General features: G+C 39.7%; 1 protein-coding gene and 1 long non-coding RNA gene across 4 annotated transcripts; one reads left to right on the forward strand and one right to left on the reverse strand.

Annotated features, from left to right (window-relative positions):
• Nucleotides 1–2,852: 2,852 nt before the first annotated feature.
• LOC133212274 (uncharacterized) lies at nucleotides 2,853–4,913 on the reverse strand. The gene is made up of 2 exons (XR_009725441.1): nucleotides 4,536–4,913; nucleotides 2,853–3,835 (listed from the first exon to the last, which is right to left on the reverse strand). It is a non-coding gene; the product is annotated as an uncharacterized LOC133212274 (long non-coding RNA).
• Nucleotides 4,914–5,239: 326 nt separating this feature from the next.
• Nucleotides 5,240–23,735, forward strand: DCUN1D1 (defective in cullin neddylation 1 domain containing 1). 3 transcript variants are annotated; one of them, XM_061353478.1, is made up of 8 exons: nucleotides 5,280–5,388; nucleotides 14,844–14,907; nucleotides 15,039–15,255; nucleotides 16,517–16,685; nucleotides 17,253–17,383; nucleotides 21,322–21,404; nucleotides 21,645–21,741; nucleotides 23,170–23,735. In XM_061353478.1, the coding sequence occupies exons 3-8, from the start codon at nucleotides 15,081–15,083 to the stop codon at nucleotides 23,247–23,249; spliced, it is 735 nt and encodes a 244-aa protein (XP_061209462.1). In that variant the 5' UTR covers nucleotides 5,280–5,388; nucleotides 14,844–14,907; nucleotides 15,039–15,080; the 3' UTR covers nucleotides 23,250–23,735. The 3 variants fall into 3 exon arrangements, with proteins under 3 accessions (XP_061209461.1, XP_061209462.1, XP_061209460.1); XM_061353476.1 differs by having other exon boundaries at nucleotides 5,281–5,388; nucleotides 14,844–14,902; XM_061353477.1 differs by lacking the exon at nucleotides 14,844–14,907 and having other exon boundaries at nucleotides 5,240–5,388.
• Nucleotides 23,736–23,989: the final 254 nt, after the last annotated feature.

Raw genomic sequence — 23,989 nt, forward strand, 5'->3', positions numbered from 1 at the left:
CTCAGTGATAAACACTGGAACAGTAACTGCAGGCAAGGACCCCATGTGTGTTCAGTGTCCTCTGCTGAGCATCCCAGAAACATAAGGCATAGCTCCTGCTCTATAGTTATAAAATGTTATCAAGCGTGTACTAGAATGAACCAATTTAAAACCAGAACTATTACGTACAGCTGTGCTTAATGCATATTCTCTTTGAAGTTTACCCACTGTACTGATGTTTGTAGCTAGTCATGGGCATGGATGTTTCAATCTGCCACTTTGATATCAGAAAATGAATACTGGCTGGGTTTTGTAGGCATGTTTCCAAAAACCATTTTGCTGTTATGACACTGTGAGGAGTGGAAACAGCTAAATGTGTAACAGGTATGACAGGAGGCAAGAGCCCTCTTACTACCCTTGCTTTGTATGTCTGCATTACTCTTGCAGACTGCTTGTATCAAGACAAAAGGCTCTGACTCCCATATGTAACTTAAATTTTGTTTCATATATTAATAGCAGAATGTGCTCTGAATTAGCATAGCTTATTAAGTTAAGCAATTAAAGATGGCATGTATAGAAAATTCCCTATCACACACCATGATAGCGAAATAGTGTGTTTCAGTCTCCTGGTTTCTTAAAATTGCCTGCAATTCTTTGTAGTGAGAATGGAAAGCTGCTTATAGTTCAATGGTACAGATTTTAATCATGAAGTCATAGTTATGATGGCATTGTCTGGTTCATAGCTTGAGAAATTTCACGTCATTCTGTTTATAAAGATGATACCTTGCTTACAAAAGTTGTGAACTAAGGAAATGTCAGCTAGCTGGCTCAATTTTTTAGCCCTCTGATTTCTTAATTCATATTACTTAAGATGCCTTAATTTTAGCATATGTATCTCAGTACTCGTGATGAGTTTAAAAAAAACCCAACAAACCAGAACACCCAACCAACCAAACCCCACCCCCAAACCAAACCAAGAAAACAACAAAAAAACCCAAACCAACCAACCAAAAAACCAACCCAAAAACCCAAACCAGCAAAACCAACAGGAGTCTTGCAGACTGTTGCCCATTAGTTGCCCTGGACAGTCTCAGTTTTTTCAGGACTGCCAGGGTACAGGGCTACATACATGAGAAATTTTCCGACTTTCTTAGACTCCCTGACCTGGCTTTTCTTCCTTTGTCACATAAATGTGTCCTGCTTCTTCCCACAGATAATACCATGTAGAACAGTGCCATGGACTGGGCGTAGTAACGTGTTTGCCTCTTGTGTAATGCATGAAGGACGAAAAACTTAGTAGAAGGTGAACACTGATCCCTGCAATCTATTAACAACAATCTTCAGAGATTAGTGAGGTTCCAGTTTGCAGGTTAGATTGCTCAGATACCTACAGGAGTTCTTGGACTGTTTACTTCCTCTGTGCTTGTTTCAATGCAGAAAAAAATACAGACTGATAAGAGACGTTCCAACCATATCAGCTGAACAGGTGAATAGGAGCAGACCATTGTGCCTGTACCTGTGGATGCTAAGGAACTTCATGAGTTTAGAGTGGCGTTAAAACTCCTTGTGCAGAACAGTTCATGGACTTTGCTCTTTTAAACATGGGGTCAGCATTTGCAGGCAAAGGGCCATAGTTGTAACCACTTTACAGCTATTCCATCAGTGTAAGATGAATTGGTGGTTTTACTTTCTAGAGTAGAAAGTAGCTGACAAAAAGATATGTGGGTTAGAAAGACATTTCTAAGCCAAGCTGTTCCAGGTTATTGTTATCCTTCATAAAGCTTGGGGCTTCTTCCTCAGAAATTGCTCTAACTGGAAGTTCTCAACAAGGGGATTACACTAAATGGATTCTGCACTAATTCCACCTGAGACCTTCTTCTCTGCCTTTTAGAGAGCTCAAGTCAATGTAAAAGAGAGCAATGTTATATTCACAACTATGCATTTGACACACCTGGATTCATAAAAATCACTGACTGGTTTTTCTAGGGTTCACATGAGATGATAAAACATCACTTGATCTCACAACAAAAGCAAAGCAAAGCATGTCAGCGTTACCATAAACTAAACAAGTCATTATGTACTGTGGTCACAGTGATTACACTGCATGCAGATTGCACAATGAATAATATTTCCTCCTTGTCTGTTGCTGAAATGTGTGTCATGTTTACAAATAGTAGAGCTGTTTATCACTGGTCTGATTTGGTGTGCCATCCTGGATGGAGTTGTACAAAAGCTAAAAAGCCCAATTTAGACAACTTACTCTGAATGCATACACGTACACTTTTTGGCAGCCTCATGGTGCTTCTTGTTTTATAAAGCATCTCCCTCTGCTCAGAAATTCTGAAATTCAGATGGCACATATGTCATTGAACTGCAGATCTAGATCTGCAGATGTACAGCCTGCCAGTAGGCATATGGACATGAATGGAATTGGGGCCATCTGACTGTGGCCTGAAGCATCTGCTGTGCAGGATATGCCTACTGCAGTGTGCCATGTATGGAGAAGATAACTCAAGCAGTCTAATCAAACTGGCTCAGGCTGAGGCACCAGATAGCCTGGCTGTGGTAGTGAAGAGCTCTGGGTACGTTAACTTACATTTGATTTGTCAATTGAGAAGTACTCATGGAAGCACTGTAGTAAGACGGAAGAGCTTACTGTAGCTCCCACTAAAATCAGTAACACTAGATTTAAAACTTAAATGGCAGTAGAAAACCACTGATTTTCTCATGTAGTTTCACCTTGTAACTGAAATTGAAAAAACACCAAACCAAACAAACCCCCAAATCAAAAAAATCCACCACAGAACAAACAAAAAACCAAAACCCAAGCCAACAACAAAACAGTAGCATTCACAATAGGAACAGCATTAATCTGCATTTCACACGTTTTATTTGATTTGCATTTTACTGAATCATCTGCTTTTATCTGCCCTAATAAGAAGCTCCTGCAAAGCAGTTAAATATGATTTTCTATATTTCATACAACAGGAATTCATAATGTGGAGTAATTTAGTAAGTTGGAGAGATCAAATCACAAGTCAGTCAAAGTTGGAAGCAGACTTCAAATATCCTGACTCCCAGAAAAAAAATGGTACAGCAGGAACAATTTCTGAACATTAAAGTATTGAGAATAAATTCCACCAGACTTGCAGCTAATTTGAATACTAATTAGTAACCCAGGCTGACAAAGAAAATAATAGATTGAACTAAAAGTTGTAGCAATGGTGAATTTTTCAAGGAATGTTTTTAAACATACATTGAATGCATAAAATCAGGTCTACCTTTTTAATTAGGTCCTGAACAAGAAAACGTTCAAAATATGCTTAGTACATTATTCAGCGAACAAAAGAAGCAAAATGAAAGACTTTTTCAACATTCTTCAAAGTTAAAATAACCTTATGTACAAGTTGTTAAAAAAGTAAGCATGGTGTGTCCCCAGACACACACTCAAAAAAAAAACCAACCCAGCAGACCCTGCACTAAAGAAAACCAGGAAGATTCACAGATACTAGGGAAAAAGAAGCCACTTATAAATCCTGTCTCTGTCCTGTGGAATCCAGTGCAATCACAGGTAATCTCTCAGATTATTGTTACATGTCACAGTAATTCTCCAGGTCTAAATTGTTTCTTCAGATTGTAGGAGTCACAGCACATTATGGTGATGGCAATTAGCTAACTCAGTGAAACAGACTTTCAGGTTTGGCTTTGCCTCCCATGCCCTGGTTCACATGGACTGGGCTGGTGTGCAGTGTCCATGGCTGTTTACGCTGGCCATTTTGCAGCCATCCTCGATTCCAAGAAACATGCTTTTCAGTAGGATTCAAGGTATCCAGGCAACTAGCGTCTCTCAGGATAGCTGAATTCACATATATTACCATATACTTAATATGAAGACAACTCTTAAATTTACCATTTCAGAACACCAGTAAAACTGGACACTCCACAGGTCAGGCCTCATTCTCCTCTCCAAATAGTACTTCAGCTCCTCACACTCCCATCTAAGCTTAGCTCTGTTTTTCAGTGAAATAAGTGAGGAGCAATTCAGGCCCTTTTCTTTAAAAAACATAAACCCTGGACATCAGGAGAATGGTTTTCTGAAGTCTTAATTTCTTTCGTGTGTGTGCCATCATATCAGGCATGTAATACAAATACAGCAGCTCATTTTAATAGGTCCCAGCTCAGCAGGAAATGAGAGAACAAGAATGAGATCTCAAACCTTCGTCCTTCGCAATCAGCAGTTTGCCACTACTGAGAATTTTATCAGCAAATACTCTGCTTCCCCAAGCCTCCTCAGCTGCCAGAAATCTGCAGTAGGTAAAGTAAGCTTTCTTGGGGAAAAATCAACCGTCTCGGATATTGGTACAATCTGTGACTTAATGCTTACAACCTCTTTTATTAGTATGTCTACGCTACTGCAGAAAAAGCTACATCTGTCAACAGCCCCCTGGAAGCAACAGCTGCTCAGAGGGGATTACAACCTCCAGCAGGAGGATCTTACAAGTACGGAGATGGTCCCGTAGGAAAATGCCTCTAAAGCTGTTAGCCTGTGACTTCACCTTCCCCAGGTCTCCGTGGCTGCTCAGCAAACGTCTTCTGCATCCTTTTCGAATCCATCCTGAAAACCCCACGGGCTTTTTCCATCCCACGTCTTTGGAACTTCATGCGCTGGGGCTGTGCCCTCGACAGAAACCGCGAACGTTCCTGCGAGCGCGGCGCCTGTGTTCACCACGCGCGTGCACACCTCGCAAAACGTTTTGATTTCAGGTATATGAGAAAATACGGAATTTCCCCGACAGAAAAGGGACGCGGGGTGGCCGCGGCTCCCGGGGATCGGAGGCAGCAGAGGGGGTGAGGGCCCCGGGAGGCCCGCGCCTCTAAGGCGACAGCACCCCGCCGCGCCTGGCTAAGGCCACAGCTGCTCGCTCCCGCTCCGCGGCCTCTCCTCGACCAAGCCCACCGCGGGACGGGAGCGGGCGCCCGCTCCCAACCCCGAGGACATTAAGGTGGGCTCGTCTCCCTTCCCCTCCTCGAGCCAAGGACCTCCTTTCCTCCCCCAGCGCGGCACCCCCCACCTCAGCTGCGTATGACGACCAGCCCGCCATTCTCGCCGCAGCCACAAATGCCGCGCTGCTAGCGCCAGCCGCTCCCGCAGGAAACCCGGACGGGGCCAGGAGCGGGCCAGGCCTGCCGCACCGAGCCGCCCCACGGTGCGGGCTCCCTCCCTTTGCGCCGCGGCCGCGCAGCGCCGGCTCCCGGCGCGGGGGATGCGCCGCACTGCGCATGATCGGGAGGCGGCGGAAGGGCCCGTGAGGAGCCGGGAGCTGTTGCCGCCGGAGGAAGCCGTTGCTGCCGCCGCCCTCAGTCTCCGCCTGAGCCGTGAGGGAAGAGGCCTGCACAGCTCTCAACATGGTGAGTGTCCTCCTGGGTTACCCCTCGCTTCTGCCCAGCCCGGCGCCTCGAGGTTGGCCAGCCGCAGCGGCGCCGCAGGGGCAGCTGGGCCTAGTCGTGGCGGGCTGGGGTGTCCGGGAGCGGCTCAACGAGAGCGGCGCGACGGGAGCGGCGAAAGGGCCGGTCCCAGGGACTCCGCAGGAGGGGCATGGTGGTTTTGAGTTCGTAGGCTCCTCGGTCCTCATACTAGGAAGGACAGGGAGAGCGTGTGGGGTCTGGGAGGGGCTGCGCAGCTGGTCGGGGCCGCTGGCCGCGGGGCTGGCGGGCAAGAGGTAGCCCCTGGGCAGGGGCCTAGGGTGGGGGGCGCCGGGATCTGCGAAGGCCTTCGGCGTGCGGGGGTCTGTCAGGCCTCCTCACGGCGACAAGGTACTTGCTTGCACCTTGTATGAGGGTCCAGGCGCCTTTGCACAGGACAGAGGCAGTAGAGATGTTTTGTGGGCAGCTTGTCTGTGTCCTGTGTGGGATGGTGAACAGCATCCCACTGGATAGTGTACAGGAGGCTGCCAGAAACCAGGGGCTACTTGGATTTTTTTTCTCAGGATTTTAAGAGGTCAGGGCCCATTAGGTGCTGTCAGTTCACTGGGAAACTTGGGCATGTTGGTGCTGCTTGAACTGGGATTATGCTGGAGAATTTCTGGATAATTGTTTTGTGGTTTTGGTAAGGCTCCTATTCATATAAGTGTTGTAAAGGAAGAGCTATCTTGTATTTTCTCCATAGTATTTTTTTTTCCTTATAGCTGAGGATTTCCTATGGATTCGCAAATCGGCAGACATTCTCCCTTTTCCCTTACAGAGGAAAACTGCAGTGGTTGGAACAAAACATGCTAATTTTGTTTACCAAAACAAAGAAAAAGACATTCTTTAGCTTTAAATAAGGGGGCTCCTTATTGGTCACTTGCAGTGTCTTATGCACCCGAGGGAGCGTATTTATAGTCATACTTCTATGCCTTCTCTGTATACAAGAGTTGTACAGCTTCAGCTACACCTGTACAGTTAAAAGTTGTACTTACTATTGCAGCTGTATTGTCTTAGGATGGTGTAGGAGGGAATTTTAAGATCCACTGATACATATGTAGTGGTATAAAGATATCTTATACCGGCAGTTAATATTATTCTGGCCAGCAGTGTTAAAAGGGTATTAAAAAAAAAAAAAAGAAAAAAAAAAGTCACCTTTAACTGATGGAGTTATAACTGAGTTATGTTGGCATGAAAATTTGGTTACCCAGAATTTAAATTAGTGGTGCTGTATTAGATGGTGCCTCTATAATAAACTTGTGGCTATGTTACTAGTACAATTTTTAATTAAGTAGTTTGATATAGATCTTCACTTGATTATTTTATTATTTTTTTTAATGGGAGCTTAAAACTAAAGTCTGGATAAAGTTCAGACCATAGAGGTGTCTTACTGTAACCGTGTAGTTCTGGGACTGTCTCAAATTGCACTTACGCAGCCATGTTACACAACTTTTTATGAAGACTTTTTTCCATAAAAATCACCTAGCACTGTCTTGCAATATATTAAGTGTAGGTATGCAGAATAAGTACACTGTTGGTGTCTTGTACAGACAGATATTACTGGCTGGCTATGTGATTAGAAATGTAAATTGTACAGTACTCGAGCAAGTGGCAGGATAACAGAAATAGTGAGGCATGCTATCCTCAGAATAGCTTTGTGAGAAACAGCAGAATGCTATCTGCTTAAGACTTCTTGGAAATACTTCATTGAAAAAGTAGCAGATAAATTCTGTGGAACAATACTATACTGATAGATAGGTATTTATCTGATTGGAGGAAGTATCTGAATACTCTAGTCATGGCCCTGGGCATCGTTGTTAGTCTCTATGCAAACAGCTATGTTCCAGGTTGTGCTCATTGACTCCAACACCCAGGTGAAAGGATGACATAGACACTGAAGTGGGATGAAATGACAGCCTGCAGCTGAAGCAGTAGTAAATGCAGGTATGAATTATTTCTAGTGGCCAGGCATAGGATTCTGTACCTATACTCGTGGTATGTCAAAATTCTCTGTTTAATTAGGGGTGAGTAGGGAGACTTCTTCAGAGATTTGAAGATGTCCATCCAGACACTTGAGATTCAACATCCCATTTTTCTGACCATATGCGCTACTGCCCTGGCTAGTCCTTCCAGTGGCTGTGGCATGTTCCTGGGGCTGAATTGCTTGTCTGGCATAGTAAATGCTACGGAAGAGGCTTCTGCAGCTGAGGCCTGGCTCTTACTTGCCATGTAGCACTGCCAGTTAGAGCAGTTCTGGCTCTGACTTACTCTCGCCAGTGTTTGTATGTCCAGTGGTTTTCAGGACACAGGTTTCCTGGTTTTGAACTGTCTTTGTCCAATATGTGGGAGGGACACCATTACAGCAGCCTGTTAGGTTCACTCTGGCCATTTGGGAAACTTGAAAAGTGTTTTCTGCCCAGTGCTCAGGTACACCACCCTGGCAGCATTCCTTGGGTTGCTGATAGCAATCTGCCTCTTACCCACATTCTCCTTTGAGCTGAGCAGCATCTCCTTCACCTTACCTGTTAGTATGTTATTGCTTCATCTCACTGCAAGGATAAGTAATGTGCCTGCGAATCAGGATAGAGCAGCAAGCTGGTCCATTGTGCTCTCTGAGAAGAGCCACTACCTGTGCTATTTTGAATGATTTAATGAATTTAGGACTATGGGTGATAGTCAAGGCAAGTGTGTGAGTATCCATGTATTTATCCAGAGCCAAATGTTAACCTTATCTCTGTTTACATCGCCTATTATATTGTACAATATAGTCTCTGAAGAATATTTCTATGCTGATAAATACATAATTTCCTACTGCAAACCTCAGGTGACAGGAAATTGTAAAAATTTAGTATTACAAGAATTTCATGTCTGACGCTGTCTCCTGTAATGGTATTGTAGCTCATGACATTGTTATGCAGTGTTTCATTCAACAAGCTATTCTGTAAGGCTGTTTTTGTGGTGAATATTCATGTCCATAGCAATTTGTCGATACTACGTGTTTTGGTTTTGGTTATCCTGTAGTAAAATTTTGAGATTCTTGGCATTACGCTTAGGATGGAGTAGTCAGAGTGCTAGGCAAGATGGTGCATGATCTTGTTTCCTCTTCTAGCTTACCAGAGAGTCCTTTGAACTTATACTGTAAAATTGCTTTTAACTAGAGCCATGAAAAAAATTATTCAGGAATATGAACTACTTTGAGAACAAGGTGTGAAAAGTATTATGTAACTCTTGATATTTTACTTATGTTTTATGGTGCCAATGCAAATATAAGCTATGAATGCAGCTTCTGACCTGGACCAGAGTTAAGAATGCTAAACAACTGACAGCTTTATTTTGTCCTTTTTTAATAGAGTACGTCTAGATTTTTGGTGTTTCTTTCACCTCTTGGGGTAATATGAATAACCTAAAAAGACTGTTGCAACTACTGCGTTCTTCTAGGTAGCTTTATATTGATGTTCTAAGACTTTCTGCTCATATGCAAGTACTAAAATTGTTTTGTCCACTAAAAAGAACATTAGAGGGCATAAAAAGCAACTTTGATTTTATGTTCCTTGTTATTTTTTTACTTAGATTTTATACCTCAGCAGACCTTGTAAATCTTTGTTTTGTTCCATTCTACTGCAAGCAAATGGATTTCACATGACTTTGAAACAGAAGCTTAAAAATTGCCTATCTTACTTTGTGTGCCCTCTTTTCAAGAAGCTGCTGTAGAAAATATAAAGTAGTTGAGGGACATGTTTGGTTACATTATACAGCAGCTGTGGCTATTTACTTGAATTGTTTTTGTCTTTACCGTGCATTTTATGATGGTTTTGGTAGTATACATGTATGCCATCACAGATAATGGATTCATATGTAATTCAGTATATTCATGACTTCTGTTGTGAATTTCTGTTTTCTTAGTTAACTAATAAAAACACTCATGATTTTGCCATTTAAGCTTCAGCTATGTATTTGTTGAATACAAGCAGTGAACCACATTATTTGCCAGGTGTCTTTTATGTTCCTTTCATGGTTACAGCCCAAATGGAATGTAAAGGAACAATATTCTCTTGACCATTAGTGTCATATAAAGATGCAACAAAACTGTCAGTCATGATTTGTGAGGTTATTATTACATGCACAAGCCCGTTCTGCGTGTGAGATGAAGTTATTCTGGGTTTGAACTGACGTCACTGGGGTCCTTAAAAAGTGCAAGTATGCTTCCCGCAGCTAGTTATCTTGCTAGAGTATAAATGCAGTTAGTATAAAAGCCTAGAGTTTGTGGAGGTTGATACTATTTTAGAATAGGCTTTTACCTGTCACACGCATGAGAACTTAACAGGCTTTCTTTGACTATAGAAACAAAAGCACAGGTATCATCACGTCATTCAAATTCCTGTAGTTAGCAGTGAAACTAGCAGGAATCAGATCACCTCTACTCAGTGGCTGGGAAGGGAAAGGTGAAAATCAGTTACTCCTTGAGGAGTAACTGTGTGAATGTCTTCTCTGGGGGCCATAAGGACTTTTGGGCAGTGATACTTCAAACCGTTTATACACTTTCTGGCTGATGGCTGCATATAACCTTTGAGCAAAGGCCACGAATGGGATTTTGGTGGGAATCTTCAGCTCTCCAGTCCAGGCAGTGTGAGATGAAGGTTGTTACTGTTTCCCATGGATGTTATCCAGGACAGTGGAGCCCTCATACAGCTATTAGTTATCCAGAAAATGTCAATCACCATTGTGCAGAGCTGTTCATAGAATCATAGAATGATTAGGGCAGGAAAGGACCTTAAGATCATCTAGTTCCATTCCGCCGCCATGGGCAGGAGTGCCTCACCCTAGACCATGTCGCCCAAGGCTCTGTCCAACCTGTCCTTGAACATTGCCAGGGATGGAGCTTTTACCACTTCTTTGGGCAACCTGTTCCAGTGCCTCGCCACCCTCACAGTAAAGAACTTCTTCCTCATATCTAATCTGAAAGTCCCCTTAGAAGTTTAAACCCATTGCCCCTTGTCCTGTCACTACAGTTGCTGATGAAGAGTCCCTCTCTGGCATCCTTGTAGCTCCCTTTCAGATACTGGAGGGCTGCTTTGAGGTCTCCATGCAGCCTTCTCTTCTCCAGGCTGAACAGCCCCAACTTTCAGCCTGCCTTCATATGGCTCCAGCCCCCTAATCATCCTTGTGGCCCTCCTCTAGACTTGATCCAACAGCTCCATGTCCTTCATATGTTGAGGACACCATAACTGCACACAGTACTCCAAGTGGGGTCTCACTTGGTGAATCTGAGGTGACTAAAAATTGAATGTAGAAGGTAAGGAAAAACAACCGTGTAGTCCGAGTTGGCACATCAGTTGTACCATTTTTTTCCTTATGCTGGGAAAGTCAGGCCAGAAATAAAACGCCACTGACAACTTGGGGTGGGGGATGCACAAGTACTATTATGTTTTTAATTTCATTATTAATCTTTTACTGAAGTATTTGATCAAGGATAGGTTATTCAACTAGAATTGTCAAATTTGGTACTTTGTGGGAAGAGGCAAATTTTCATTTAAAAATCACTGTTACAGCATCAGACATTCATTAGAATGATACAATTATTGTAGTTTTAGGAATAGATAATGTAGCTGTTCATTTGGAGAAGTTACTCTGTGTTTTAAAGGTAAGTTCATCTTCTGTCTCCTGTGACATCCTCATTATGAGAGGTAGCTTGGCTATCACACAGGCTTGATCAAAGGCTTTCAGATCTGAGTTTTTCCTTTTCCCCTTACACCAAGGGATAAGACTTACTAGAAAATTTGTTGCATTTGTTTTCCGTTGGGTTTCACTTGTATATTTTAGCAAGGTGGATACCTGTCAAAATTCTATCTTCCTTACTAGTGTTAAAATTGAGGCAGTTTAAATATATTGCATTGCAGTACAGCAAGTACAGTTGCAGTGTGCGATATTTGTTGCCTGATGACTACAGGATTAAAGGTTATAGGGTGCTCTGGCTTCTGTATTGCACACTTAAAACAATAATAGACTGTTAGAGGTTGGCTTCTAGAAATAGCCGGTAAAAATGCAGAGGGCTTGGAACCTGTTCCTGCTTGAAGTGTGAGGTTTTTAATGTGATGAAAGTAGAGCTGTAATAGCATAATAAAAACTCAGCAGTATTTTCTTCTCTTGCTGTCTTGTCGTAGGCCTTCAAATAGTTGTCTAGTCACTTGGGATGTGGAGCGTCTCATCCACATTGGCAAGGTCCTGCGGAAACATTCATCAAATATAAAGAAGGGGCTTTGGCACTTCTTCACTAAAAATGAACTTTTATTTGACCAGTAAAAATATAGTTGTTTCAGCAAAAGATTATGGCTGAACTGTGTGATTTATCGCATCTTCATGTATTAGTGAATGCTGTACTGATTAGTGTCATTAGCTGCTTGACTCTTGGCAAGTTCAGTGTTCTTTTTAAAAAGGTTTTACCTTGTGAGTATCACTTAGGGGGTCCTAAGCACAGGAAGATCTCTTGTGCATAATAGGATTTAAATTTTGTCATAAAAATGATTTACACTGCAATTTTTTAATCTAATAAGTTGCATTCTCCTTTTAAGTGGCAGTACTCAAAACATGCTACTTTTTGTGGTCTTGAGCATCCACTGTGAAGCCATTTTAAACTTGTTCCTTGACTTTTTGTTGTATGTCATTGACTTTTTGTTGTATGTCATTGCTTTTAGAGTTTACTCTTGCAGAAGTAGGGCAGAACAAAGCCTCTTGAGGTTCTACAGAATACTCATTATTAAAAGGGCTGTGTATACTTATGTGTATGTGTTTAAAAAAAAACAAACACCCCAAAACCCAAACAAAGGCAACCAATCAGAAAATCAACCAAAAGAAAGCAAAAAGAAACAAACCCCAAACCTAAACAAAAACCTAATGATTAAAGGCACCAGCTTTGTAAAGTGTAGCTGAGTCTGTGTCTGTAGTGATGTGCAGTCTGGTTGTGTGGCACTGATTTGAGGAAGCTGGTAACTGGTACAGAAGATTAGCCTTGGGATTGTTTCATCTTCATATGGAATTTCATTCAATGGTTTGTTTTAATATACCAGAGTTTACAATATATTTTTGAAAACTGCAGCTAAAAATCCATTAGTCATTACTGGAAGTCATTCCACATGGCTTTGCGAGCGTAAGTGATTTTTGTGGAAACTTGAGCTCAATATTATAAGGTGCTGAATGTCTGCTGGGAAATAGTCATAATAGCATAAGTAGTCAGCAGTGGGTCTTCAGGACCTGCATGGATGGTTTTACCTTTACCTGGAACCATTTCTGAAAATCTGAGTTTCAGAAATATATTTGTAGCAAAAGGTCCAATGTGAGAAATGTATTCAAGGGACTGAAATAATGCAGCAGCACTTTGTAACTTGAGTAGTATAGCCTAACCTAATGTCACTGTCTGGAGTGTGTGTTGAAATTTTGGCTTTAGCTGAGTATTGTAGCTACAGGGTTGTTTTGTTTTGGGGAGTTTATTTTTAATAGTTTTTTTTTTTTTTTTTTAATTTTTTCTTTTTAAGGGATCATAAGTTAAAGGGTTTTGGTCTCTTTAGTATATTATGGAGGTGTCAGTTTAAGCCGAATGTGATTCTCTAGCATTCACATCCACTGTCATCAAGCAGCAGAAAACTGATTTTGACTTTTAGAACAGATGAATTTGTGTTCTGAAGCGTTATTTTTTTCTAATGAAAAACTAATGATCCTTTGGAATTAGGAGCTTGAGCTCATACTACTCCTAAGCTATTTGTTCTTTAGCTGAGGATAATTTATCATGTCTAGAGATTTTTTTTCTCTTTTTCCCCATAGTCCCTGAGAAGGAGCCATGCACTTGGAAATTACACTAATGAAAATATCCAAGTTTTGGTTAGAATGGAAGGTAAACGGCAAATGAAATATTTGCGCCATGTAAGAAATCTAATTCCAAGTTAAAAGTTAGAACTTTTATTTACCAAGTTATAACATTAGGAGTCTTTTTGCTTTGAATATATCAAGTGTACTTCAGAACTGAGTTTGGATTCAGTGCTGTATGACGGCTTTCTCCTGATCAGCAGTTAGTTTTGTGTAACTAATAGCCCTGAAATAGTGAGTGTGCTTTTCATAAAAAAAAATACCCTTGGGAATCCTTCTGTGCTGATAAATGACTGGCAGCAAGTTCTCCATTCAGTTTTACACTAGAGCAGAGAAGGATGTGTCTTGGTCTGGGCAGGAGGCCTGAAATTCCAGAGCTCTCATCTTGGCTACTCACTCCCCCGCCTGCCTCTGGCAAAATTACTTGCCCTCTTCTTACATTTTTTTTTTAGCTTCAGTTGTTGCACCTGTGAGCTGAAACAATGCCTCCTCACAGGAGTGTTGTGCAAACCACGTAGGTGAGTTGAGCAGCTTCAAAGTGAAAAATCTCTAAAAAAACCTCAAAACATATCTATTCTCTTAGAATCATAGAACAGGGTTGGAAAGGGCCTTAAGGTCATCAAGTTCCAACCCCCTTGACATGGGCAGGGACACCTCACATTAAACCATGTCACCCAAGGCTTCATCCAACCTGGCCTTGAACACTGCCAGGGATGGAGCATTCACAACCTCCCTGGGCAACCCATTCCAGTGCCTCACCACCCTCACAGTAAAGAACTTATTCCTTTTATCCAGTCTAAACTTCCCTTGTTTCAGTTTGAACCTGTTACCCCTTGTCCTGTCTCTACAGTCGCTAATGAAAAGTCCACCCCCAGCATCTCTGTAGGCCCCCTTCAGATACGGGAAGGCTGCTATGAGGTCTCCACGCAGCCTTCTCTTCTCCAGGCTGAACAGCCCCAACTTTCTCAGCCTACCTTCATACAGGAGGTGCTCCAGTCCTCTTACCATCTTTGTGGCCCTCCTCTGATCTTGTTCCAACAGTTCCATGTCCTTTTTATGTTGAGGAGCTTAAGTTAGCTCAGCATGTAGCTCTGTGAAATGGATGACACAACCTAGTTCCTTGCTGCCATCAAGAGACATCAAGAGATTCTGTTCCTGGCAGTATGGTTTTGCGCCTGGTCCTGCACTAGTTGGTGTTTCTGTTAGTCTGTTCAGCTGGGACTAACAGTGCCAACCTTTGATTCAGTGATGGTAAGCTATTAAATGGCTTGATCTGCTGCATCTGTTGAGACAATCTGTCCAATAGTTTGATAGCCATGGGTTCTATTTAGGGATCTCAGTTCTCCTTTGATAGGTGTAGCATTCTTCTATTAAGAGGAGGATGTTTTGGGTGTTTTTTTAATTAAAAAAAATCCCTGAAAATTGGTATAAATAGAAAGGTGTCCCAGCCTACAGCTGCATATGAATTTCCAGTGCTTTTTAGCTCTCTCACCAAATACGCAGTAAGAACATCCATTCTTTTATTTCTGTCATTGCTTTGCCAGCATGATTTCTGTGATGATTTAACTCAGTTTGGATACAATGTGAAGTACCTAGAATGAAGGTAAGGTGCGTTTGTTTGTTTTAATTTAAAATTGTTTAGTTTTGTTTGGGTTTTGGGGTTTAGGTATTGGGTTTTTTTTTTTTTTTTGTGTGTCCAGTAAAAAAAAATTAGTTACAGTGTTGTCTGTTTTTACTAGAACAAGTTGAAATCGTCACAGAAGGATAAAGTGCGTCAGTTCATGGTCTTCACACAGTCTAGTGAAAAGACAGCGGTGAGTTGTCTGTCTCAAAATGACTGGAAGTTAGATGTTGCAACAGATAACTTTTTCCAAAATCCTGAACTTTATATACGAGAGAGTGTTAAAGGATCATTGGACAGAAAGAAGCTAGAACAGCTCTATAATAGATACAAAGGTGAGTACCCTGACTTTTAAGGTTATTTCATAGCTGTATGTATGTATTCTTAATTACAGTGTATCATTGCAGCTGTGCTCTTGTGCTTGAAATCTTGACTCTTTCAGCTTTGGTTTTCCTATTATTAGTGCAGGTTTGAAGGGGAATATATGTAGGCTTCTGCTTCACAAGGATTATGTGTGATTGCTTTACGTGCTTAAAATGTACACACATTTATACAGGATAGGGTCTTGGAACTGGAATTGTGTGTACAGTGAGTAATGGTTAATATGGATTTTAGGTGATTGTTCTGGGGGAAGCCCATCACTTGGGACTGGATCCTGACAAAGTGACAGGTTGCATTCCAAGGATGGATTCTGTCTTTTTATTCATCTTGTCCTTTTTATCAAATAGTTACAAACAGAGAGGAAAAGAAAACAAAGTTATTTAGCCAGTGCTGAACTGATGATATCCTACCACAAATAGTAAAGGGGACTCAGTACAGTAGAACAAATTCTGTGGTTTAGCACTTCAAAAAAAATCTGAAAATGAATGCTTTCTGTCATTTTTCGTATGTGTGTGTAATCCAAATACCATTTTCCTGAAGTCTTTGTTGGCTTAACTTAGTAGATCTTTGTTAGTGCACTTGAAATGTGAGCATCTCACTTCCAGACCAGATGTTGACTCCTTTGTGGAAAAAGGAGTGTCCCTGGCTGACTTGAAATCAGTAATAGGGCAGCGTGACTTTCCTCTTGGATTGGTCCAGTCTCATGCATGCTGGCATTGCCATAAAATGCGTAAAACTAAGATTAACTTAGTGTATGGTCAGATTTGGTCATTCTGACCATAATCAGTACAGCTTGCGAATGGACACTGCAAAATTGTAATGGTACATGGATCAGCAGTCTTACCAAAGATGCGAGTAATTAAGTGAGCTGGTGGGAAAGGACGACTGTTCTCTGTATGGAATGAGTCGCAGTATTATGCATATTATTAGGCAGAAAACAAATGTTTGTGTTGCTTTTGTCTCTCAATGAAAATAACATAAGCTTTATTGTATGGGAGGCTTTATTGTAGTAACTGCTTCAATTCTTAAAGCTTAACCTTTGAAAATATTAATTTAATTTTGCTTTTAAAATACTCACTTATAAGGCCTGATCGCCAAAATATTGTCATGAAAATGTTTGAAATATATTGTTATGAAAATCTTAAATCCTGTTATGGAATATATTAGCTTTTTCAAAAATCTGTTTTTCTTGATACTTACTTTTATATCCCAAAGATCCTCAAGATGAAAATAAAATTGGTATAGATGGTATACAGCAGTTTTGTGATGATCTAGCTCTTGACCCAGCCAGCATTACTGTACTCATCATTGCATGGAAATTCCGAGCTGCAACACAGTGTGAATTTTCAAAGGTGGAATTCATGGATGGAATGACTGAGCTAGGGTAAGTATGCAGCAAGTATTAATATGGACAGTGTAATCCAGTGTCAGAAACTGGAATATACAGTGACACAGCCCTGTTTTGGGAATTCACAATCACATTGTCCTTTCAGACTTCAGAGACTTTTTGGAGTCTAGCATTGCTTGTCTGCCTCTGTAAAAATGCATCTGCTCTCTTTGTTGCTAGATGCTTAGTGACCAAAAAAGGGGAGGCAGCTTTGAGTGCTGCTTGCCTTGGTTGTGTATTTCAGTTATTTGCCATAGAGCTACTCAGGTGGGTAAAGCAAGGATGTCAGTCTGCAGTCTAGAACATCTGGGTTTTCTTTGCCTTATGAAAATGTAATAGTCTTTATCACATTTTTCTAAAATCAGTTGTATTATGGAATTCAGTGTATGAGCTAAAATATACAAATGGGAGTGTAATAAATGAAATAGTTGTATAGGTGCAGACTAATTAATGGCTTCCTGAATTTTTAATAATTATATTGTACCCCGCAATTATTTAAGTTATAACTCATACTTTATGGAAAAATGAATTAATACACCAATAAACATGCTTTTTAAAATGCAGATGTGACAGCATAGAAAAACTGAAGGCCCAGATTCCTAAAATGGAACAAGAATTAAAAGAGCCAGGAAGATTTAAGGATTTTTATCAGTTTACTTTCAACTTTGCAAAGAATCCGGGGCAGAAAGGTTTAGGTAAGTATTCTTAATTGTAAATACTTGTTCATAAATATGGGAAATGACTTATTAAAGCAGTAAGGGAAAGTATTACTGTGATCCAGTGAGTCCAAAAGATTACCACCTTTGGGATAAAATACACCTGTCTGTTGTGAAAGAGAGATGTCAATTTGAGGTGTTAAAATTGATAGAAATATCTGCATCATTACTATATTCTACAAAATTTTATTAGAGAAGGTTTATTCTTTAACAGAGAGTATGTGCATTTCTCAGTAAGCACAGAGGATTATGGCCTTACACTAAAGGCATAATTATACTACTTAGAATTTGCAGCACTGAACAGATTAATTGAATGTTCACTTTTAAGACAGATTTAAGCTGTAAAACTGATTTCCATCTAAGTACACTAGTACAGTCTCTTGTATCACCAAAGATGCTTGCAGATGTCTTGGCAAAATAGAAGTGGAATAGTACAAAATAAATTTCTGTATCCTGGTCTTGATGCCTGTTGTTGTGCCATTGGTGATGGGTGCCTCCCTACAGCCTTACAGCCTTTTTCCTTTTTTTTTTTTTCTCCTCAGCTCACTGGTTCTTATTTTTTTTCCCCATTATTTCATGGCTCTTCTAGTGATTTTGCTTCTGATTTGTGTAACAGGTGAAGTGAAAGAATCACTTGTTAAAAATAATGGCACAACACAGTTCTGATGGAACTGAAAGAACAATCTGTAGATCTGTCTATTCAGAAGAGCAAAAATGAGGGAACAAAAATCTCTTTGAAGCAGTAATGTTAACCAACCAGAATGCATATTAATTTATGTACAGAGTAGTTCAGATATTACCTATAACTAGCAGTATGTCATGACTCTCTGAATGCTAACTTAACTGTTCTACTTTTGAGCAGAAATAAAATACTGAAAGGCTAGTAGGTTCTTAACTTGGCAGCTTGTGAATTTTTTTCAGTAATGAAAAAGCCTCAAACCGACAGCTACTGACCAGGTTTGCATTCATGTCCTGTGAAAAAATAAGCATTCTGTTTTCATTTTCTTGTCTTCTTTCTATACGTAGACCAACTTCTGGCTTAAAATGAATGTTGAAAAATAAGTAAATAAGTAAAATCTCCATGTCTTAGTTTTGACTTTCTGTCATTTTTAACATCTTTCTGTGTTCAGGTTTTTGTTTTCAGTTGAATTGTGAGTTTCATTGTCTTCGAAGAAGTTAAAAGAGCGTTGCTAAACTTTGAAAATACTTGTGTGTGCAGGTAGTCAGATCAGAATCCTGCAAATAAATAAAAGGGCTGATTCTTATTTCTTGTAAAAGGTGTATTAATTTGTTTTGGCTGCTAGAACGAGAAAAACATGGACAGTAACTGAATTTTGAGAAGACAAGTTAGGTTTTGGAGAGTGTCAGTGTAGAATCAGTTCTGCAATATGAATGGTTGCAGGGTTTTGTTTTGTTTTTATGGTTACCATTTTTATGTTGGTTTTAATTTTTAAACAAATTTACACCACAAGGAGTATTTTTCAAAACCCTTGTAAGGTGGTAAAAGTGAAATAAGAAATTACAATGTTGTCATGATTAAATGGTCATTTTTAATGTTCTCGAAGTTTCAGAATACCAGAATACCATTTGATGTTGTACTTAACCTCTTTATTTTCTTCTTCACATTTCTGAGGTATAAGGAAGATTTGCATTCTTTGAATTTTTTCTCCCTAACCCTATATAGAAATGATTCTTTTGAGTATCCCAGATGGAACAGACTTCAGTAAAAATGATTTACCAGGAAAACTAAGTCCTTTGCTTTATTTCTCATTCATATTAGAGCTTTATGCAAGCTAAGCTCTAACAGTGACAAAGACAAGCACAGTTTTCTCAGATCCATATAGCATATGCATAGTACAAGATGGTTTATTTTGGTTGTGTGGCTTTTTTTTTGGTTTGGGCTTTTTTTTTTTTTCCGTGTTGGTTTGGAAGTGATGTAGAACTGTGCTTAAAATCTGGATGCTTACCAGCCCTTTTGGTGCCAGTAAATACACAGTTTCAGGCATGAGTTTAACAATATGGCAGAATAATTCTGGAAACCCTGAAGCAAAAGAATATTGGGACAAATACAGTGCTGAAAAGTGCGTGCTTCTTGTTAGGCAATTAATTTTGGAGTGTCTAAATAACAGCTTGTAGGAACTTGCAAATTGATTTTAATTTATATTGGTCTCTAATCATCCAAACACTTTGTAGTAATTGAGGCATAGTTCTGGAAATGCGTTTCCTCTGCATAATTGCTTACTACCCTGTAAGTACTGGGGTTGTCTTAAAAGTTCTTGTGATATTTGCGTATCAGTTGAGAATACCTTTTAGCTGATACTCTTCTCAAACGTTGTTTGCATCTCTGGATAAAACTCAAAATGGAGCACGTATTTTGAGACTCATATCTGATTTATGAGGACTTCCCTGAGTAGTCATTCACATACGAAAATGTACAATTTTATCTTTCCAATTTTGTGATTTCATAAAATTTCTTCAAAACATGTAGTTTGTCCTAAGGCATTATGTCTTTGTGCTTTACGTATATTTTATGGATTCACAGTAATGAGTTTGAGGTGGCAGCATCCTGAGATCTGTTGTTTAAAGGCCTTTGTTTAGCGGAAGAATAATCTCAAAACTGTATAAGCATGTCAAAATTTTAGAAAGTCATTTCAGTTGAAAGCTGAAGTGCGTATTTTTGTATCTGAATCTTCTGTTAAAAAGGGACACCTAGTTTTTGCACTTCTTTTAGGAAGTTCTCATTTTCACATACAGCTCATTTCCTGGGGAGTAGTGACTCTGTTTCTGCTCTTGAAACTTACGCTTTTTAGTGTACATTGCTTACACTTTTGTCTGAAATCACACCCCTTTTTAGCTGCTGGAAAATCAGTCAGTAATTTTATTTTCTGCTTTGGCCAGGAAGCATTATAATGTGAGTATTTTGTTTGAGAAGAACTTTTAATATCAAAACTAGTAGAGAGTTCTGGAACTCCCCCCGTCACCATCTATTTTCCCTCCAGCAACGCAGAGTTCATGCTTTGTTTTGTTTGCTGTTGATTTCACCTCTGAGATCCACCTCGCTGTTTTTTGAAATAGTTCCAGCATCTTGGGTTGTCAGGTTTTTTAGTTTTCTTTTTTCCCTGAGGTGCAGTTGATCATGTGCTTCTCTCTGCTCTCACGAGAGGATTGCTTATGAGCTTTTGTTAAAAAAGACGTCACTTGATTAGGTAACCTTTTGGAGTTACTATACGTACTTGTGATGGGTACTGAATTCAGTAAGATCACAGCAGCATTTTGTTACACAGTCAGAGGTCCTTGTTAATTCCTGGTAAGGGAGATCATACTAGGTAAAGATTTAGAACTCAGATATGTAAGTTTCTTTTGTCAGCTAACAAGCTGCTGTATGCCCCTAATAAACAGTAAATGCATGTCAGTTTAGCCTTTGGCAAGTACCAGGGAGGTGAGGGTTTTTTTTTCCTTACATGCTAGACTAACCAGTCTCTTTTTCTAACTGCTACACTGTAACAGCACCCACTGCTGACAACAGCATGCAGTTGCCTGACCAGAAGCAGGTTGTTCTTGTTCCTGAGCTATGTCAGTTCCAAAAACCCCAACTCAACCAAAAAAGACCAACAACAAACCAGCCATCTGCTTGTACAGTACAAAAGGCACATGACATTCTTGCATATTTTGAATATGTTAGATATTAATATAGGCAATTTTCAGTTCTTCTTTATTCAAGTGATAGTATAAAAATCTAGAAGATATTTGTATAATGCTTTATTTATGGTTGCTTTTTTGTAAAGGGTCCATGAGGATATGTGCATTATGAATCTTTTCATCTTCATGAATATATGGTTCATCTTAGTGTTTGATGCCTGTGGAGTTGATATATTTGAAACGTGTATCTCTAAAAGTAATATATTTTGATATTACAGATTTAGAAATGGCCATTGCGTACTGGAATCTAGTACTTAATGGAAGATTTAAATTTCTAGACTTGTGGAACAAATTTTTGTTGGTAAGTTTAAAGTTTTACGTAAACTGGACTGCAGTATTTTCAAAACTTTGAAGATACGTTTAAATTACCAAGTAGATGAAATAGACTGTTTTGACCCAGATCCCAGATACTGCACTTTACATAGTGTGTACAAACAAGATATGTTCTGGGAATATTAATGTGTTCAAGATAGTAAAAACAAGTGTGTATAAGGGGTTTTATTTTTTTTTTTTAATATTAATTTTCCACCCCTCCAAACAGGAACATCATAAAAGATCAATTCCTAAGGATACCTGGAACCTTCTTCTAGACTTTAGTACAATGATAGCAGATGATATGTCTAACTATGATGAGGAAGGTAAAACATTTCCATTTTCTTTCATTAACTTCTCTGTTTTATACTATATTTATTACTATGTATCTGCTTTGGCACACCTGTCTAATAGCATAATTAAAATATCACTGGTAATGTAATGTCTGGATAGAGCTACTTTAATGCATGTTGTCATCTGTTTGTTATTTCAGGTTTAAAAACTAAATGCTGAAACTTTCTTAAATCCATTTTCTTTTTTTCTTCTGTCTGAGCTCAGACTCTAATTCTTATTTAGGCAAACCTTGCTATTGTTTATTTAGAAAATGCAGATTTTCTGTCAGCAGAGTTCTTGGCATCTTCAACTAAGTAACTGGTTCATGGCCTGTATACTTCCTCATAGGGTCTTCTGGCTATTGCATTTCTTAGCTGAGGATATATTTTAAGTTTGATTGCTTCAGTTTGTGTGAAGACACATAACGTAGAAGTTAAGGTGGCAGCATAGAGAGATTGCTAAAGCTGTTATTTCCTACTATATGTGTTTCTTGTAAATTTCTGTATTGATCTTTCCTCTTCCAGTCAGTCTGTAGCCAAGACCAGCTAATTACCCTCAGTCATTGGTGGCAGATCAGTTCAGTGAGTGGAAGAAGCTATAAACTTCTGACACTTCCAGAGCAGAGGGAGCAAGCTTCTGGAACTTGATTTCATAAATACAGGCAGTTCTCATTCCCTTAGCATTGAGCAAATGGGCTGCTGTCCACAATAGATGAATAGTTGAGAAAGTGTAAACCAACCCACAGTTGTTTTTAACCTTCACATGACATTCATGCACATGGCTGGGGACATCTTTGGCTGCCTGTAATATGTAAAATATTGATAGGAATTTTAATTGCCTCTTGATAAGAAATACGAAAGAGTATATAGTGTAACACCAGCTTTCTAGGGTGTTATACTCTCTTGCTGGCTGTTGGAGAGCATTTTGCTGATCAGGTATGGCTAAGTATGCTGATTCAAACAGATGAGCATTGTATTCATGCAACATTGTACAGTGCTGCAGGAAATGCATGTTATGATGTGCTGCTGCTTACAATGTAGACTGCTTCATCTAGTGTTCGACATTTTTTTCAAGCATCTGCTGCCATCCTGGAGGTCAAGTTTGAGTTCTAGTGCTAAACCCAGGACAGTTTTAAGCTAGAATTTTTGTCTTTTTTTCAGAAAGATGAAGGAATTTTGACCATCAAAAGGGATGTATATTAACTGCGTCTAAAGGAAGTAGAAGTCTTTTACCAGCTGTCAAATTTTAAGCAAGAAAACCAAATTACAGTGTTGGTTGTTGGTTTTTTTGTTTTGTTTTGTTTTTTTCCTGAAAACTGTGCTTATAAGACTGGGAAGTAAATAGCTTGTTTAGATCTGAAGCTTTAAGAATAATGCCTTGTTGAACTTAGTTCTTATGGTGTGGTTTTTTTCTTCTTTTAGGGGCATGGCCAGTGCTTATTGATGACTTTGTGGAATTTGCACGCCCTCAAATTGCTGGGACAAAAAGTACGACAGTGTAGCACTAAAGGACCCTTCTAGAGTGTACATAGTCTGTACAAATACCTGAAATGGAAAATTGCACAGTCAATTTCTGCTGGCTGGACTGAACTGAAGATCAATCCTCACAATATGGCTGAGGGTTGAGACAAACCTTTAAGGATACATCTTGGACCATATCATATTTCATTCTTCTACCAGTGGTTTGGGCTTTTCTTCTAGTCTGGACCGCTCTTGCCCATTGGAATTCCGACAGTGTGGATTTCATCATGAATTTTTTTTTTTTTGGTGGGTTTTGTTTTGTGGGTTTTTGTTTTTTTGGTGGACCATCCTGGTTTCATCTCCCATAAATCCTAGAAGCTTTATAATTATTTGAGATTTCTGGTTTCACATAAAGCACAATGCTGGTCATCATCAGGCAACTGTTGTATGGCATCTGAATTATACAGACCAACATAAAAACAATTTCTAAAAGCATCCTTAAATATACACTTGGGGCTAGTTGCAAAGACTTACTGATAGCACTTCCTGTAAGAGTGATATATTTAAGTGTATTGGGTCCGACAACTTTTTTTTTCTGTTCTGGAAAAGTACAGGTATTGTCTAAGTGAGTTTGAGTATCTGATAAAAAGAATTACAGAAATAACCAAGAAAACCCAAGGTTGTTGATACTGGGGTATCTAGGTGCCTATTTGAATGGTTTGATTGTACATCAGCTGACTGTGAGTACAGTTGAAGTACGACTCAACTACTGTGCACTTAA

Source organism: Neopsephotus bourkii, unplaced genomic scaffold, assembly GCF_033783945.1.
Source record: "Neopsephotus bourkii isolate Nb327-2 ecotype Australia unplaced genomic scaffold, CSIRO-AGI_Nbou_v1 NB_678, whole genome shotgun sequence".
Classification (NCBI taxonomy): Eukaryota; Metazoa; Chordata; class Aves; order Psittaciformes; family Psittacidae; genus Neopsephotus; species Neopsephotus bourkii.